The sequence below is a fragment of the Pezoporus occidentalis genome, unplaced genomic scaffold (assembly GCF_034315485.1).
Source record: "Pezoporus occidentalis ecotype Australia unplaced genomic scaffold, CSIRO_AGI_Poc_V1 ctg10, whole genome shotgun sequence".
NCBI classification, from domain to species: domain Eukaryota; kingdom Metazoa; phylum Chordata; class Aves; order Psittaciformes; family Psittacidae; genus Pezoporus; species Pezoporus occidentalis.
The window spans coordinates 10,052,970-10,072,905 of record NW_026912779.1 but is presented as its reverse complement, the minus strand read 5'-3'; the positions used below and the strand labels follow the sequence as shown (position 1 = coordinate 10,072,905).

At 42.3% G+C, this 19,936-nt stretch overlaps 1 protein-coding gene across 6 annotated transcripts in view; it reads left to right on the top strand.

Annotated features, from left to right (window-relative positions):
• MEIS1 (Meis homeobox 1) overlaps positions 1-19,936 on the top strand; it is a 110,909-nt gene that overhangs the window by 37,317 nt on the left and 53,656 nt on the right. For all 6 annotated transcript variants that reach the window (XM_062611444.1, XM_062611419.1, XM_062611437.1 and 3 more), the window contains one exon: positions 19,194-19,339. In XM_062611444.1, the coding sequence (XP_062467428.1) occupies positions 19,194-19,339 (146 nt within the window). The remainder of the gene's footprint in view (positions 1-19,193; positions 19,340-19,936) is intronic.

Genomic DNA, 19,936 nt, shown 5'->3' with positions numbered 1-19,936 from the left:
CTTGATGGCTCTATTGCTGTTGAACTGATAAGAGTTATAAACAGTAGTTGAAGGAGAATGTTTTATTCCCAGAGGAAAATACCACGCTGCTGTGGGAAATGGCATCTGACTAGCGCTCTCTGCCAAATTTGCTTGGTTCACCTTCATTTAGGCTGTGGGAAAATAAAATACAAATTTCCCCTTTTATGACTTTAATATCTCTGCAAACATGAAATCCTGCACTCTTTGTAAAGTTTTGTTGGCAGACTGCGCCAATAACATCCAGCGAGCGCGAGGCCTCGCTGTGTTTTATGATGTGCTATAATGAGGATTCTCAATTCTTCCTCATTTTCGGGCTGATTTGATAATTACAGGGAGGGAGCATAGCTTTCTTCTCCTATTCTGTAGGAAGCTTAATATGTCTATAGCCAGCGTAGACTGGGAAATGTGTGGCTGCAGGTGCGTGTTGCCAGAGCATGGCACCCTGTGCTGGTGGGAGAGTGGCCTGGGGATGAAGGCAAAGTTATTGCAGGGATGGGGGGAACAGTACTTTCACAGGTCACATTTGTAGCTAGTTATTTGGGCAGGGTGGTTCTCTTGCAGTTTTTTGGGGGTAGGGGGCCAGTTTAGTGTTACCTGTCCCATCTGCATTTGGGGGTGGCAGGGATGAGCCCCCTGCCACAGCAGATCTTCCTGCTATGACTCCCCCATATATATGTATGTGTGTATTTATATATTTCTTCTTCATTTCTAATCCTGCTTCAATATGAAACCTGAAAGACTTCAGTGGAAACAGGAACAGGCAGCAGGCTTTGAGATTTGCAGGATGAAAGTCATTGTAGAAACATAACACATGAAGAGCTCAAAAGGCGGTGGAATTATATTGTTTAAAACATAAGTCCTTGTCTCGGCAACTGCCCTGATAAACTCCGTACAGTATTGTAGAAGCTTGTTAAAGCACTGAAATGCAGGATTAAGCAGTGCTGTAGCAGTTAGCAGAGTCAGACTAGTAATCTTATTGCATTGTTGTTTTTTTTTTAGGTAAGATTAAGCTAGCATTACATTATATGTTTGTGGGTGAGGGGGCATTCTTCCAGGGATTAATTAATAGGATCGGCGCTGTAAGATGCTGACATCATTTTTTGTAAGCACATTGGTGCATACAGGCTTTTTTTTATTCTCTTTTTGAATGAGATGGGACCTTCTGTGGGCAATGGGGGTAGCCCCTGCGGTTTGTAGTGGTGGCAGAGCCACCTGTCACTGTATAATTCATCAGGGACCACTTCCCTCTGGCCTGGTGACCCACTAGTCAGTGCCGTGAGGAATACCAGAGGGAGAGGCCCAATGTCTCTTCTCCCTGAGCTGGTATGGGATTGCAAGGCTGTGACTAAGCAAATGCCTGATGCTGCTCTGGCAGGTCTTTGGGTGAGGGTGTTGTTGGTAAAACCTTCTACCTCTCTGACTTGTCTCTTTAGCCATGATGCCTTCTCTGTGCAGCATTTGCATCTTGGGTTTGGCATGCTTGAACTTCTGCTGCTAGGGGTCGGGAGGTGAGAAAGGGCACCGGAGAGCCTGGCTGTGCCCATGACATGCTGTGGGAGTGGTGTCACATCAGGGCAAGCACTATCTCCCCAGGTCCCTCTGCCACCCTCCTGCACTCTGTGGCTTGGGAACTTCCTCATCGCCAGGTGGTATCTCTGACGTCTAATAGCCACAGATGATATATAGAGAGATATATATATTTATTTATAGATTATTTATTTTCTTCCTCATGAGCGTTGAAAAGCTGATACAGATTTTGCAGGCAGTTTTTCGTGGTTGCTGTTTGCAGAAGCTAATGTGGAGGTGTCAGAAAGAAGAAACATCATAGAAGTAATTAAGATTATAGTGTGGGCAGCCTTTTTGAACTACTTGTCCCTTAGCCCTTAGGTTTTCTGTGGCTGGTCCTGTGCCACAGGAGAGCAACAGCCCTTGCAGCCTTGGTACTGTGTATCATCTCAGGGCTGTAAATGCATCTTTTGCAGGAAGGCAGGAGAAGACCTACTAGGAGGCAGCAGTTAATGTCCTCAGAAAAGAGCTAAAGGTGGTGGATGCAACCTAACTGATTCTTAAATCTTCCCCCAGTGCTCTGAATAGCAGTTAGTGTCACATGGATGCATGCTAAATATATTCTGGAGTCTGTAGTGTCCCGATGGACTTTGAAGAAGGCATATCTTAGTTCTCTCTGGTCAGCAAGTGAAGGTCATGGAAGCAAGGCTTGTAGGATGGAGAACCTTTTGTTGTTCTCATTGCTGTGCCAAGAGCATCTCCTCCCTCCCTGGCACAACACTGAGGGAGAAACCCAACCGTGGTGCTTCTGGCTTGGGGCCCTGGGTTATAGCACATGCACTTCTATATCGACTGCCTTTGTAGAGCCGGGGGAAAAGATAATGTGGTCAGTATTAACTGAACTGCTTGAAGCAGAGTGTCATAACTTAAAATTGTATTTAAGTTTCTTTCAGGGAACTGTAACATCGGAGCGTAGCGGCCTCTTCCTAAAGAGTAGGGGATAAGATGCTGGCAAATTGCATGGACTGGAAAAGAGGCAATAAAATGGGGTTGAAACATGTTCATGCAGTACTACTCCTCCCTTTACTTACTAAAGCATCTCCTATTCATCCTCTCTTGTCTCTGGCTGTGGCAGTGAGGGTGCCCTAAGAGAGGCTTTGGCGCAGAATTCCATCCGTTTTCTTTTTTCTGTGTCTGTCTGGAGTATACCATGCAAATTCTGCCAGCTGTGTAAAAGCAAGACTAGTGGTAATATTCATTCAGTTTAACTTGGTGTTATGTTGCAGTTTTGTGATGGGCTGTAGGTAAAGCAGAGGGCTGTTTTAAGCAGACTGAGCCACAAAATCTTTGAATGTCAGCGTATAAATATTTAAAGTTTGTGTGTGTGTTTGTTCATACACATGCTTGGATGCGACTGCTTCCCACTATTACACATTTTTTATTCTGTGAACCTGGCAAGAAAGGTGGCAAACCAAACATTCTTGTGAAGTACAGGGCCTTTTTCCTGTGTTTCCTTTAGGAAGAGTGTTGTGCTAAGTTCCTTATTACATTACATTAGGCATTACAGCCACAAGAAACAAATTAGCAAGCAGTGCTAACGTTAGTGTCTCACCACATATTTAACCCAGCTAAAATACCCCTGAGGAGGCCATACTTTACCAGGTTGAAGAGCAGACTGGCAAGCAGAGAAGACTAGTATAGCCACATTGTCAGGAAATGTGAAGTTAGTGACTTGGTTTAATTTGATCCAAATGAAGCTGGTGATTTGGTTGAATCTGATCTCCATAAAGTAACCAGCTAACAGTCTGCAGGAATGCAGGCTGCAGCAGGAGAAGCATGTTAGTCATAACATGGGTTTATCAGCTCTTCACCATGATTAATTGTATCATATCACTGAAAAGCAGGGTATACACAGTTATTCAATTTTGCGGCATGGCTTCCCATATGTAATGTTTTAATATAAATCAGAATTGCCTCATACAGATGAATTGAAATTCAATGTGTTACTAATACACAAATTTTATTTACTGTTGCATTTGGTGTAGGTGAAATGACAGTATTAAACTTAAAAGTGCCTCCCAAGTTGATAAATGCCAACTTGATGCTAAACTTATTAATACTCAGTTAAAATTAGCAGTCAATTTACTTGGATATTGGAGGTTAGCCAGGGATGAATCTGAAGTAGCATTAGGTATATCATACTGGTCTGAATACATCATGCACTGTTGCAAAAGCATTGTGCTAATTTTAGCTTACAAAGAGGATGAAGATAAACTGCCTGCTGCTAGTTTGCCATATGCTATCCTGGTGATAATATTCAAGCAGAAAATATTCTGCAGAGTCTTATTGTTTCAGTAAAGGAAAAGTGGATAAGAGTTAAGCAAATTTCTGCTCCATAAATACATAAAAAATAATGAAATAAACCAAATCTCAAATGCTAGTGGGTGAGACCTGTGAAATTTGTTTTGGTTTTATTGGCTTTCATGGGAGTCAACGATTTGTTTTAGTATATATTTGATCCAATTGTATTCATTTCTCACATGTAAATCTTAAAATCAATCTAAATAAAAATCGATCTTCGTTCTGGTAGGCAAAAATATAGTCCACTTTGCTCCTAAGTAGTTAAGCCTCCCATCCTTCAAGTTTAGTACAGGAATAAAGTCTCTGCTGAGCTGATTTTTCAGGAGCTCCTCCTTTTGCTTTGTTTATTTAAAAACATAAAACATGTTTCAGTTTCCATATGGGAAGAATTTTGCTTGTGTAGCTTCACTGAGAAGCATTTGCTGCCTCCATCTGCACCCGCAGCCAGGAGAGGGGTGCATGGGGAGGGGGTGCCCCGGACCCCCAGGCTGCAGAGGGCTGGGGGGAAGCTTTGCATTAGCAAGTGGTGAAAAGCTTGACCTTCGAGTGACCCGGGTCAAGCAAACCCCCTGCTGAAGTGTCCCATTTGGACATGGATACCTGTGGGGTGAGGGAGGAGATAAAGGCAGGGGGAGGAAGATAAAGTAATCCCATTGACCTGGGGATTTCTCAGATATTATAAGCGAGTGATCGGCAGGAATAATAAAAGAGTGGCAATATTTGCCTGGCCCCCGTATCTGTGTAATGTCATTTCCAAAGGGCTGGAGTAGATAATAGCAAATGTGCTTTCAAGTATCAGATCAATCTCTTGAAGTGATGGGGAAGGTTGGATGCTCTGATCTGTCGGCTGCTGGAGAGTGTAATACAATCCTCGTTGCAGCAGAGAGAATTGTATAAATGGACAAAGATGCACTGATTACATCTTTTGCTAAAGTGTTAAGTAAAAGATCTGGCTATAAGAGATGGCAGGTCTACTATTGTCCAGTCTTCTGACTTGTTTTTATAGGGGTTTTCACAGGAACAAATAGCAATTACCAAAATAAAAGCAAGTGGTGTGGCTGGTCCGTATCATGGTAGGACACATGCTCTTGAGTCAGTGTGGGCAGGAAGCTTGGCAGGTCTGTCCCCTACCATTGCCATTGCATCTTTATCTCTCTGGTTCATTGTTTGCCACTGAGTGCTTGAAATTCCAGTTTCCAAGTAAAAGCTTCCTGTTTCTTGCATTTACATTCAGTTTGGCAAGACATAAATTTAGCTATCTATCAAGGAGGGCTTTTTTTTAACCCTTAAGTAAGGCAAAATAGGAAGAAGAAATTAATTCTGATTTGATGATAAGAGGTAGAATTTTGCATTTTCCCAGATTCTCAGTGGCAGGAAGCATGAGGTTGTATCCTCATGATAAGGTGATGGATGGGAGCCTTTCTATCCTGAGTAATTTTAGCAGGGGCCCTGAAGTCCGATCTTGTTTAGAAGCAGAGGTGGGCATAGTCAGCTTCTTTCATTAGCCATGGTTTCCTTGTGATAGCCTCACTGCTTGTGAGTTTTTACTGTTCTGTGTAGTATTCAAAGCTAGTAACGTGCATGTTCTTGTAGGCATCTCAATCCTGAATTTCCCTCCAGAGAGTTTCTGCTTCTCTCCATTGACTGTGGAGGGACCCAGGGAGGACTACTCACCTTGCTCAGACACTTAGCTTAGCAGTCTGACTTAAATGCTTAGAGCAAAAAGGGATGAACCTGTGCTAAAATTTGTTGTTTCTTTGGGAAGGAAATGTTTGCATTTGTGGAGAAGCTGAATGAAGTGTTTTGTACTGGTGAAGATGAGATGAATGGGTTTAGGTGCTGTGTGTGGGGGTGAGGCTGTGTCTTCTGCAGCTCCCGAGTACACTGGCCTGAGCATCTCATAACACTCACTGTCTTTGCTGACCTGTATTGGTAAACTGAACTGTTAAAAATCTTGGCATTCATAGAAAAAAAAATATATATGGATGTGTATATATGTGTATATATGTATGTATTTAATATTACTCACGGGGGGCAGTGTCTGTATTACCATGCCTAATTCTTGTGAGGCCAGGTTTCAAGCTTTCTCTGCCATCAGGAGGATGCTTGCATCATCAGAGTGTGTGTGGTCTTGGTGGAAGGTTTTCACATGACTCTAGGAGCTGGAGACTTACATATAAAATCTGACAGGTGGGGCTTGTGAAACCTTGGAGCAAGGCATTGCTCAGCTTCCAACTAAACAGCATTGAGGTCTTCCGTGAGATGAAAGGCTCCATGAGTAAAGCCTTGAAAGGAGACCTGTTGCTGAGTTGATGTGGTAGGAATAGCCATACTCAAAACAATTCAAGGCTTTGCTTTGTTGTGCTGTTTGGGCATGGGGTCCTTTGGCTGCTGGCAGTGCAGCTGTTGGGACTTCTCTCCACACACCATCCTTGTCTGCTTTTAAATGTAAAGCCAGAGTTAAACCCATTTCCACTCCAAACTAACAAAATGCATATTTGGTCCATTTAAGCACACTAATATGTAATCAAAAAAGCTCACTTTGTTTTGTAGTCATATTTGTAGCAATCCTCACTAGCAGAGGAAGTGGAGGGAGGGTGGGGGTAATAAGTTTTATACAGAATACTGAGCTCTTATTCCCATATTGAAGTCCACTGTGGATGCTATCCTGAAAAACATCTCTGGATTGTGTGCTGTGACCCTGCTGTGCAGCAGAAACATTAAATTCAGGGCTTGGCTCCTTGGGAGTCTGTGAGTGCAAAGCATGGGGATGGTGCTGGGTTTTGAGTGCTGGAGGCTTGCAGGCGTAGATGCAGGGCAGATTACGAGCAGCAGCAGTGTGGGCTTTCATTCAGCACCTTGTCAACATGCCTTATCTGGGATCTTGAGGAATGAATGACTTTCCAGGGTAAACCCAGGGAAGGGAACTGAGCGAGGTGCTTCGAGGGATGTCCCAGCAGAGGCTTCCTTGTGAGCTGTTCTGCTTGCCCCGTCGGAGTCATAGCCTGCACCGATCCCTGCCTTGGAAAGCTGGACTTTCTGGCGTCTTTGTTGACTGCTTGGAGACTTCAACCTTCTTATGTACAACTCGTGTCATCTTTCAGTTAACGTGTACAGCACCCACCGCCCTGAGCATTTCCTTGCATGGGCTTCATGTGTAGCCTAAGGGAGATTCTCCACATGGTCTTGCAGGCAAGAATGTATTGCCCTCTCCAGGTGTATCTTTCCTTGCTCAGGTCACTGCAGAGATCGTATTCTTTGCAACTATGGTGGTTATGTCAGAGTCTTTTCCATAGAAACTGTTAAATATAAGTAAGAATGCTTTTAAGCTGAACTTTGATTTTCATCCAGTGATTATAGATGAAAATCTCTGTCTTCCCTTCTCATCTGCTTAGACCATGGAATTGCAAGTGAAGCTGGTCAGGCAGTTTAAATAGATGACAAAACTCAAAGTTGCTTGCATAGAAGATGGCAGCATGATTAGCAATGGTTCAGAGGGTGGTATTGTTGGCAACTGTTCAGATAATTGACAGATATTTGTGAAAGCATATTCCAGTCTCAAGAGAATCACCAGTTTTGGCATCAGTGTTTATTGCTCTGGGATTGTGATGGGAGTGAGTGTGGGTCTGTGGCCAGAGACACTCTTTTCTGCCTGAAAAGCCTTGGTGGCCCAGTGTTAAGATGAAGATGCTTGCCTCCAGGTTGTAAGTGATCAGCTGTAGAGTAAAAGTTGTGTATGAAGCAAGCCATTCAGAAACAGTTGGCAAATTGTGTTTCCATTCTGCTTAACATGTGATGAGTTTATTAGAAAAGACTCATTCAGACTGATGATGAAAATGGGAAATAGTATTTACTAAGATTTATTCAACTGTTGCAGGATAATTTGAATACAGGTTTTTGAGTATTTTCTTTCATTTTTATACATGTCTGAGTGCATGTCTTTTTATTCATATATTACAAACTATACTGGTCTTCACCAAAACAGTCTGCTAATGTTTTGCCTGCCTCTATCAAGATGCAGCCTGAAAGGACCACTCTGATTCGTATTTTTAAGGGATGTTATTCTAACCTCAAAAACTGATACTTCCTTAGCCAGTGCCAGAAAGCCCTTTCTGTGGTTTCATTCTCCATTTCTTCAGCAATTAAGAATCAGGTGGCATCAGAAAAACAACTGATTTTAATAGCCACTTTAGCCACCTCCATCATGGGGAGGAAGCGTGCAGGGCTTCTGCAGAGCCTTGGAGCTCTGCAATGTGACCTCAATTGACCAGATGCAAAAAACAGTGCGACTCTTGAACGGAAAGGTCTGCATCATCCAGACTGTGCTGACTCTTGTCCAAGAACACACTGTTTACCTGTTCGTTCCAAATTGGTCAATTTTCTGCAAGGCCAAGATGTGATTTTTTTAATACTTTTTTTTCCCTTTTCTCCCTTATCTTGGTACAGCTTGGCTGGTTTTAGTGGAGCTACTCTTCACTTACATGTAGATATACAGCGAGGATCATGTTTTCTGTTTTGACAATTGAAGCCTGACATTCCCCCTATTGACCTATATATTCTCCCTCCCTTGTGTCTGAAGATATTTGTATATTCATCTGCAAATGTGCAGGCTGGCCACTCCAATCAGAAGTGACAAACCTGACCAGTTAATTCCAAAATGTCTGAAAATACATTGCCATTAGCATGAAGCAGCCAAGCTTATGTTTGGCCCTGGAGATGATTCATCATCCAGACCTTAATGAAGGGTGGGATTTTCCTTAGCCTAATAAATAGATTTTGTCTGGGGAGGTGAGAGGCAGCAAGGGAGAATGTATTTGCCCAATCCTAAATAAAAGCCTATTTATGCCTAATACATTGGCAAAATTATTTCAGAGCAGTTTGTCCATGAGAAAATATCAACCTTGTGCCACTGCCAAGGTCAGAGAGACCTATGGTGATCTGCAGAGTAAGTTCAGGTCACCCAAGTTAAATCTGCCTAGGGGCTGACTTAGCTCACACAGCACATTTTTTCCAAGATTATAAAAGCAAACATCTTCTATAGATGAAGGCAGAGCTAAGAGTGTGGTCAACTCTCTCCTTTGAGCCAAGGTCTGTTTTTCCCTTCTGCTTTCCAGGTTGCTCCTTCCATTTCCTTTCCATTCTTCTCTTTTCCCAGCATTTACAGGATGCTCAGAAAAGTCCATCTTTTCCTTTGTGTGGCAACCAGTGCCTATAAAAGTCTTCCTAATAACTGCATGCACAGGAAAGGCATGAGGACGTCACTGGTGTTTAACCGGGAGCAGCACTGGCTCTGTGTGTGTGGTGTGTCCTTGCATATCAGTTAAGAAGCGTGCCTTGAAATCTGGGGCAAGAAAGATGGGACGCACAGTAGAAATGTGTTCCATGGTAACCTCAAGAGGGGGAAGGTACAGGTTATTCACCATTTTGAAGGTGAAGCTGGTGATTCTGTAGGCACTGCCAGTTTGTCCCAGGAGCAGACGGATCAGGTGGTGAGCTGGACAAATGGGAGTTCTCATCCATCACTCATCCATCACTGGTAGAAGGGGTGAGACAAGGTCCTCAGCCCTTTCAACAAGGATGAGATTGCTTCAGCAAGAAAGCAAGATTATTCTTCCATGTGGTCTATACCTGTCATGAGGAAGCTGATGCCTGTGGTTTTTCGCCTGCCAGAACCTGAGGTTTTCTTTGACTTCCTTGGTTACTCATTCATGCCATTTAAAGTACATTAAATTACTAAAAGTAGGCAGATTTTGCTTTCTATCCATTTCTACTACTGTTGCTATTAGAGATAATGACAAATTCTATAAATTGAAAAAGAAACACCTGAAATCTTTTTGGCTTGCTTTTTGAAGGGTGTTTGCATTTTGTTTATATATGTATATGTATTGTTTTTAAGACACTGGATTGCTCTTTGCTAGGCCCCAGCTTTGCTTTGAGATTTCTATGGGATTTTGGTTATTGCAAAGGAATGGAGTCAAAGAGAGCTGAAGTGGAAGTGGCTGAGTTACTTCCTTCCCATACTTTCTTGCAATTGGGGCTTTGATGCCACTAGAAGTAGGAATATAAGTAATACTCAAATTCTGGAGTGCAGTAGAAGGCTTTTCCCTCTCCTACCACCAGTTTGCCTATTCAAGGTAATCCTAGGTAGCTAATGTCTAGGAATATGTAATGAATGAAGATGAGAGATAAAAATAAGGGGTGCATGCACTTGTAGGTAATATTCAGGGGAAGTTTTTAAGTGTCTAGCACCAATCTGACTTTGCTTTCACCTTCGTTACATGTTTTGGACTCTGATATCTCTTTGCTCCTGGAGGATTTGCTTTTGGGTTTGTTGTTTGTTTGTTTTAATTTGGAGAAAACCCCACACCCCAACCTATAACTGCACTGTAAAACAAACAGCAAAACACCAGAAGCTGTGATAGAAAGTTGTAGGAAACCAACAACATGCCAGTGACATGATGAATGCATTAAGCTGGAGCCAAAGGGGACATGCTAACTTAGTAGGTCTGAAGTGTCTGGAAGCGCTGTCAGTGCCTGCATGTCCCTGGGTAGGGCGCTCACCGTCAGTGCTCAGCCTGGTGTCCTGGGTGTTTTTTGAAGCATCAACAGTGGCATCTGAGATGCTGTTGTCAAAAGAGGAAAGGTAGATGAGATGGGGGCATTTTATTCTCATCCCTTTTAATTCTGCCTCTTGCAGTTGCAAAGTGACCACTGTATGTGGGGAAACAGAATACATGGTGCCAGTATGGCATGCAAAGTCAAGTTTAATGTTAGTTTTCCTTCAATTGTGCTTTGGTTTTCATTGTCAGATGTTGCTGCTGGACTAGGGACAAGAAAAATAATAATCTATTGGCTTTGATGCTACTTTGACAGGAGTAGATAAAATATACTGCATGTCAGCAAGAACTTTTTCACTTGACACATGGGAACTTCCAATTGGAAATGTCTCATGTGGGCTTGGTAGGTCATGAATCCTGACATGCCTGAGCTGCAGCTAGACTAATTCTCTCCTGTTCATTGTGGTTATGTGACTTTTGTGACATATGAGATCCAGCCCTGCAAAAGAGAAATTGGGGCAAGCAACATTTGAACTATAGTTCTTGCAGGGCACACTGAAGCTTGGGCCAGCATTGGTTGGTCTTGAATTGGTCTAAAATAAAATGCTTTAGTTTTGTACAACAATCCCAAGCATTTTGGTCTCCCTTGCCTGACAATTAATTTTTAAAAAACTTTTGTCAATAAAAGAACTTAATTTTGAATGGTTTAGACAAAATCAAGGTTCTGATGCATGTTTTCTGTTGTAAAACATGAAATCTACATTGGCATCTCCTCTGGGACAGGCATGCAGGTAGCACCTAGGCCAGTTTAGGGAAAAAGGCCTACTTAAATGCTCCACTGTGATAAACTGTTCCTACAGATATTAGTTTATGCGTAATATGCTTCTGATCTTTGCTTTGAGCCTCTTATAGCTGTTTGTGCTCAGTCCAAGAGTCAAGTGTCTTAGGAGCTCGATAAACACAAAGATAGAGCCAGTTGTTAAGGAGCTGTAGAGATTTACAGAAGTTGACCTCATGGCCATTTGAGGTATTAGTTGGGCTTATTTCCCCCATGGCAGAGCTGTCTTGTGCTCCTCTTGCTGCTTCTTGTGCTCCTGCTTTGCAAGGGAGTAAGTCCAACCAAATCCGGTGGTGGATTTAACTGTGTCTTAGCTGTATACAGTTGACTTTTATGGAGAATGCAATTGGTGGGACCTTTAACTGGGAGGGCCAGCTGTCCTGCTGAGGTTGGAAAGAACAGGTTTCAAAAAAGGCCTATATTTGAACAAAATGAGAGAATGACTGAAACCCAGCTTTTCCCAGTAAGTGGTAGGGTCGTCATGCTGCCTTTTAGGTTAGAAAACCAAAAAATATAACCCCAAACTAAAACCAAACCTTTTTAAGCTTTTTACCATTCTTGGTTAAAGCAGGATGTTTTTCTGTTTAACCAGATACTTTTCTGTAGGGTATTTGCTTCCAACTGCGCAAAAGTAAACTTCTGTTGCTGGCAGCAGAAAGTTGTTTGCTTCCCATACAATGAATTGCTTTCTTTTCAGTATTTCATTCGGCACATAGGTGCATGGCTCCAGAAATATTGCACAACTTACCTATAACAGTGGAGTTTTCTGAACCCCATTAAGAAGGGGTTTGCATTTCATTGTGCAGAAGAGGTTTCCTTCGTTTCAGCTGTAAAAAGCTACTAAACAAATGAAAATGAGTAAAATCTGGGGGTTCTCCCCCCCATTCATCAATGCTGGTTTTACTCTTTGCATAGACAGCTAATTTGCTCATTGCTTGCCTGAAGGGAATTCAAGTCAGAGAGGAGGGTTGAGTTACTAGAAAAAGGTGCTTCTGTCTCTAAAGAACAAAGTACAATGATTCAAGAAAAGAACTTTGAAAATTTGTCAAATGCCAGAGTGTCATTTATACTTGTCCAGGTTATTCCATCTATAAATATTTGTGTAGACTATTTTTGAAACTGTTTCTTTTAGTATCTTGTAAATATGGATACTATCTGTGACTGACAACCTCCTACTGTTCATGTCGTGGTCTGAATCATTGCATGAAACATGCACCGCATATCCTAAAGAGACGCATGCAAACCCAAATGCATGGTATTTGTTCCTTGCTAAAGCTCATTTTCAACCTTGTTGTTCCTCATTATATTTTTATTAAGTACATTTGAGAAGGCTTCTTCCTTAAGGAATAAGGGAAAAAAAAATCAGTCTGTTGTCAACATCATGTTTCAAATTCACAAGCAGAACTCCGTCATTGCTGTAAATCATTTTGGGGGCTGTTCTGTAGGCCATTCATGTGCTGAGATGATTGCCATTGACCTCAGGAACTCATAGGTGCTTCCATCACAACTAACTAATTGTGGATCGCCAGTAGTAGAAAATGTTTTTCCTAATGAAGAAATCGCACAGTTATTTTAAGCTTCCTGAAGTGCCTTTTTGCTGGTAGCCGCATCCTCAGCTCATGTGCCTTGCTCAGGCATTGGCAGATTGAGAGTAGACAGAGTAGGTTAATGTTACATATGCAATATATGCATGCACATGTGTAAATTTTTTAAACAATGTGTTTTTGGGAAATCTTCTGAACTCACTGGCCTTTTCATGTCAAAGCTTTAGTTCTCCTCAACGAACAGGTACAACTTGGATTGCCAGCTGGGCATGCATCCCCAGATTATGCTAGTGCCTCTCATCTCTCTCCTGGCACACTTAAGCACTCAGCCCCCTGTGCTGCTCAGCTTGCCTCCTTCTCCACATGGCTGTAAGGAGAAATGATCAATTCTGAGTAGTGAACTTATCCTCCTATCCTTGTGGACATGAATATTAACCACCCTGACTCACATCAGAGTCATTTGGGTGTGACTTTTGCTCACCACATTCCTTTGCCAAGTTGGAGCTAGTTGTGTCAGAAACAAATTGAAAAACAAAACAAAACAACCCAAAACCTCCATATTCTTCTTTGACTGCCAGTTCCTTTCAGCGTTGGTGGTCTGAAATGGCAGTACTTGTTTTAAGTCCTGTGAACAGTAGGTTGTGGGAAATTCTTTGTCTTTTGCTCTTGTTTTATGGAAAGACTTGTTGCGTCCTTGCAGCTGATTTTGGGGAATTCTTAATTTTGTAACTTGCATAAAAATTAAATTTCACTCATATATCTTGTTTTGCAAAAAGTCAGCAGAGTGGATGTGTGGGTATCCAGCAAACTGGAGATGAGTTTCTGCAAGGGATAGCATAGGGAAAAGTGCAAAAATCACAATAGTTACTCTAAATTAGCACAGAGCACTGAAAAAAGGTTAAGCAAAGTAATTTTGCAATTTCAGATCTCTCTAGTACATTGTGTTGCTTAAAGTTACTAATAAACCCTGCTTTCCAGTTACCTGCACAGGTTACTAAAGAGATGTGGGTTATTGGAGAGTTTAAAAGAGAAAAGGGACCAACACAGCTGTGGATGGACATTGAATAGTTAAATATTTGACTTAGATAATGTAGGATTTCTCATGCTAGCACAGCAGGAATTTGAGGAACTTGCATGTAAATGCTATTTAAAAAAAATAGGATAGAATTAAAGAACCGAAAACACAATAATGAAAAGCCCACAAACTTTGGGACATCATATCAGGATTTTCAGTTCATAGCACCAAAACCATTGAAAGTCTAGTACAGAAGTCAGGTTTTGTCCAAACACAGTGCATAGTTAACTTATATTAGCTTATGAAATGCAAAAGTAAGTGCAAACCCTGGAGTTCTAGGACATGGAAGCTGCTTTTAACAGGAGAGATTTGGAAACGTACAATTAAGTTCAACACAGGGAGCTTTTAGAGGCCACTGATTTAGTCAGTACACTTAAAAGTTGCTCTGGGTCTTTCCAAGGGCTTCTGGTTACACATCTTTCACATTTCCTTCTGTGAACTCCTTAAAGCAGTGGATTTAGATGCTTATCTAGAAGCAGACTCTAAAAGCTGGAAGGTAGTGTTCATCGTATGGTTTGGTGGACCTCAGCAAAACTGGTGCCTTCCTCTTACCCCCTCCCAGCAAATGGAGTAGTGGACCCCAAACGTTTCTCAAATCTCATGACAGAAGTGTGGGAAGCAGGATAATATGTTTTTCTGTGATATAAAACATATTTCTACTCCAAATACAGATTTAATCCTAGCACAGGGCTACATGCAGTGAGAAAAATCCTGTTACATTTGGTGATGATCCTTGTAGTAAGGCTATATTTAGCACCGTGCTATTGAGTTTTCTAGTCACTTAAAATCATTTGAGGGTGTTAGTTTAAAGAGCTACGTGCAAAGGCATGGATTTTGTAGTCAAGCAATGGGCTGGGGATTTTAGGGCATCTGAATTTCTAACCTTTCTGAAATGTCCCTGATTTGGGACTGGGACTGTTTATGTAGTATCTGGGCAGCTTCTGTGATTGAGATCTGAGGATGGATTTGGGAACTGGAGTGGCTGAAATTTGCCCAGCTATGCCACGCTGCCTGCCTTTCCAACACTACAGGGTGATGACATTTAATTTCGGTTCAGCATGGAAACAAGGGAGGAGGCCTTGAATCACTACCTATCTCCTGCAACAGCTATGGCCACTGAAGGAGAGTACGTGTGCCAAGTGGCTCTCCAGAAGCACCTATTTTGACATCATAAGTTTATAACAGATCATCCAGGACAAAAAGAACATTACCTACACAAGGAGCTGCTGTAAACTCAGTTGCCCTTTGCTGCTGCTTCCTCTGATTTTTGGGGTAGTGGGAGGAGAAGAGGACTTGTAGGAAGTGATGGTGGCATAGAGGGGGATGCAGCAAGAGGAGCCCCCGCTGGCACGGCCGGCCTGACCCATTCAGCAGGGCTGAATACGATAAATGCCGCTTTATCCTTTCTTGAAAGGAACAAGATAGCACAGCCTAAATGCCTGGGTGTGCTTAAATAGGCAACTCTGGGACGCCAGAGTCGAGGGCGTTTGAAATCGGAGCTCCTTGACAGCCGGGGAGCTGCCACAGGTCACCTGCCTCGCTCCATGGGGACTGGCCCAGGTCTAGCAAGAAATCGTCCACGGACGAATTGTAGTACAAATTCCTTTCTTTGTTGGTTGGCCTCTTTCACTAGACCATGGCCTATAAAAAATTGTGCAAAAACAATTCTTAAATATTATTTGAAAGGGCAAACGGCCACGCTGAAAGGTTTGACAGTTTGACATATAGCGCCTGGTTTTGCTCGCTGGGGAGCGGGCGTGCGGAGCCCGGGCTCTCCTCCTGCTCCTTACAGGCTCTGGGTTTTTTCTTTTAAATAGCTTCTAGTTGCTGTGCAGAGTCGCTGTGCTCCCAGCAATTTGACAGGCAACGAGTCTGCTTCAGTAATCTTAAATCCTTTTAGACTAATTTGCGAGCGAGCAGAAAAACAGCTAGCACCTTCGGATCCAGCACTCCAAACCAGAGTATCAGGTATTGCCAATTAAAGTGCCATTTCCAACCATCATATCAAGATGGATTACTTGCAATTCCTCTAATAATGTCACACTGTGCCTAAAGAGAAAGCAAGCTGGAGTTTCTCCATGGACAAAGGATCTGTGTTGACCAAAGTCATTGGCTACCGAGGCGGAGGGAGCGTGATGCATATCGTGCACACATCCGTGCGTATGTGTGGCGTAAATGCGAGCGCTGCGCCTGCTCTGCCCTCTGAATAGCCACAGGCCATTTTGAAGAGCCTGTGGCCCCTCAGTCACTGGCCTGCTAGTTAATTGCCACACGGACTTTGTGACACATGGGCAGATAATATGACATTTTCGGTTTCTGTCACTAGCAAACGCCACAGCGTTGCTTGCACTAGTTGCTAAGAAGCTGTCAGAAACCATTAGCAGCTGGCTAAAGTTGCCCTATGGCATTTCCTCATGGCATCAGCAAAACAAGCATAAATCACCCAGTGGAGCCTCCCGCTATACTAATGAGGCTGTAAGCTTGTTTATGGACTAGCATCATTTCTATGATTATTTCCACCTTTTCAGTTCGCCTTCATTTGGCGGCAGGAGAAGTCAACTTCAGGAACAGAGTTGCTGCTGACATTTTACAAATGCACTTCGTAGCTGCTACCGTGTGGCTGGTCAGTGGTGCTTCAAGTTTGTTTAGAGATCTTTAAAAAGAGGAAAAGAGGGGGGGAAAGAAGGGAGGGGGGGAGGGAATCTCTGGAGACCTCACAGAGGTGAGTGTATTGAGTTGCAAAGTAGATGGAAATACTAAAATCCACAATTGACCATTTAGACTTCTCTCTGTGGTTTCAGTCTTTACGGGATCAATTTTCCATTTAAACAAGTGGAAGAGGTTAAACAATTTATAAAAGTCTACTGAAGCATTTGCTCTTAGGATAGCCGGGTGCTTTCTTATCCTCTCCCTGCCTTTCACTTTCTCTAACTTGTGTCGGACGGGGCCAGGGTTTATTGTTTTAGGCTTTTCTGAACATGCACCAGTATTTACACTGGATTGAAAGCATTTGCTTCCAATGAAAATCTTGTCTTAGATTACAGCCCAGCAGTGTAATTTCCCTCCCAGATGGGAGTAAAGTAGCAGTATTTGCCTAAAAACAGTAGGAAGAACAAACTGTGCATTAAGCCAAGGCTGTTTTTGGCTTGAGCTAATGATGTAACAGAAACCTTTTATTTGGGATAGGTCACTGCCAGGGATTGAAGGAGGTGATCTGGCTCGCGCTTGAAAGGTTTCTCCATTGTATCTACATAAGTCTTCACTTAAAAAATCCTGTTCCTAATGCTTCTGCTTTCATACAGCAGAAATAAACAGGAAAGGTTCTGGGGAGTGTTATAGGTGGAATGCAGAAAGCTTTTCCTCCCCTAATGGAGGATATAATTCAGGTGCCCCGGAGGCATGCTTTCAGGAATTCTCTTGCCCGAGGTAATGGGAAGCTAAGGCTGCTTGAAGGCCTTGATTATCTATTGATGCACAAAGCTGGAAAAAAAGTCATCTCCCTTGGATTATAGTAGATATTTCCATAAATTATCAATGAGTCCTCCTCCCGTCAGGCACGAGGCGATGCCTGCTAAATTAATCTGAAGGGGGTTTGAAATAAGGAGAGAGTGTATTTTAAAAAAGGGGGGGTGGGGGGGAAAGGGGGTGGGTGGACGAATGCAGGGAGGTGGTGAAAGGCAGTGTCATTAGGTTAGAAGCTTTTCATTTTTAATCAATGAATGCGTAATACTTTTCTTTTCCTTGTTTGCCTCTTGCAGACAGAAAGTGGATTAGCCCGTGGAATTTTAAATGCTGTTGAGTTGTTTTCTTTGCTCATGTTTCTTTTATGAATTATTATTTTATATGGTGAATTGCTGCTCTCTATAAAAGCCCTTTTTTACATACTGGGCTTTCAAAGAATTTGTCGGATATCTGATTTCTTCATAAAAATCTTGTTTGTTTCTATAACTACCCATGGTTACCATTTCATTAAAGACACAGGCCAAGTCATAAGGACAATTATAAATTTGCCATGGTCAGTAAGGTACTAAAAATATAATACTAATAATAACTTTCCTTTTTTCTTTTTGGTGCGGAAAAGCTTTTTAACAAATCATAGTTTTGACAGTCACATCCTGTTTTCTTTTTTTTTCTTTTTTTTTTTTGTTTTTTTTTTAATTTTATTCCTAACAGAGATAGTTTTGATTTAGCCCAATTCTCATGACTTTCTTGATCATTCTTGCCCGGAGGTGTGAAAAACACTTGCCTAATCACAACTCGATGTTGTACAAATACAGTGTCCTTGGAAGCCAGGGTATACCGTTTAATGCACATGCAGAGAATGTAAAGACTGATTCACCCTGTGGACTTGTTTCTAAACTGCTTTCAGGGTTTGAAACAAAAATTGCATGCCAACTGACTGGGCACTGCAACTTTTGTTTTCCTTTGACTGCTAGCCCATCAGCACAGACCCAAGTTGGCTGCTGCGCAGTTTCATCCTCCCATAGATACGTTGCTAATGTGTTGAGAACTATCTGAGATTTTCTCTGCATTAAGGAAATTCATTCTGGATCAGTTGTTGTTTAACGGGAGCAGATTCCTGTTACGAATATGGCACACCAGCACAAAGCAGGGTGTTAATTCCTACAGTGTATGTCAAATTGGTACCTACTTATCCCACTACGAATTTCTTTTGGCTGGGAAGAGGGGAGGCCAGTTAGCTACCCACCTCCCATCAAAAAGTCAGGGGAAGTCAAACATCTATAAAAGACTTAACATTAAGTGATGCCACAACCCTCTGGTTATTTCTGAATTTGGGGAGAGAATATGATGTTGAAAGAGCTGCATTCACCCCACTTTTCACATCCTAGAGTGGGACAGGGCACCCAGCTTCACACACGTCATGGGGATGGGACACCATCAATGCTTTCCTAATTGCCATCTCAGCTAAAGTAGCTGATTGGAATGAATTTTTAGGAAGTGACCAGTGTGAAGAAAAGCCACTGTTTCCACCTTTGCAAGCTGATAGCTTGTGATTTTTCTTTTATTATTTCTTTTTAAGCACTTTTTGTGTTACAGTGGCAGAAATGGCCACACTGTCCTTCAGGATAAACCAGAATGGGGCTAACACAGTTCTGAGACCCTCCCTCTCCCCATGTTTCTTCCCCCCCAACCCCTTAATCCCTGGTGAATTACGGTGTTAAAGAATTTATACCTCATTTAAATATTTATGCAGTTTATACCCAAAGCCAGGCTTCGGCTGAAGTATATAAAGGTAGCATAAGTCAAAATTTGATTCACTATATTTACAGGTGACGGCTTGGACAACAGTGTAGCTTCCCCCAGCACAGGTGATGATGATGATCCAGATAAGGACAAAAAGCGACATAAAAAGCGTGGCATCTTTCCCAAAGTAGCCACAAATATCATGAGGGCATGGCTGTTCCAGCATCTAACAGTAAGTGAACTCTAGATCACATATGCAAAATAAAACATGGAAAATGTCATAGTTGTAGTAGTTGTAGAAAGCAAAAAAAATACATATAATGTTGCTGATAGGCAGCTCAGGGAACTTTTTTGAGCAGAGTTGTTGTTGTTGCCTCATTTGCTAGGTGCCAGGGGAAGAGCGTGGAGCGTATGTTTTTATGGTTTTGGGTTTTTTGTGTGTGTGTGTGTTGATTTTAGATATTTTTTTTTTTGGTTGGAGTCACAGTTGTTAACAGGACGTTGCCACAAAATGTGACTAAGCTTATACTAATAACCTTGGCGACCTGTCCTGCCCCACTGCTCGCACAGCTGCAGCTCCCCTTAGCTGACGTGGGAATCGCTGCTTCGGAGCAGAGAGCAGTGTTCGGCTCCTGGTTCTGTGCTCTGGAGAACTGCAGAAAACAATTGGGGAGATCAAAAACAAAGCAAAAAGCAAACAAAGACCTTATTCAGATGTTTGTCAGAGATCGTCAGAAGCTTCATGATGAAAGGTCTGAATGTATCTGGTTTAATAGCAAAGAATAATTTTTTTCTTTGAGACACTCTCATTCCCAGAGTGTAAGTTACC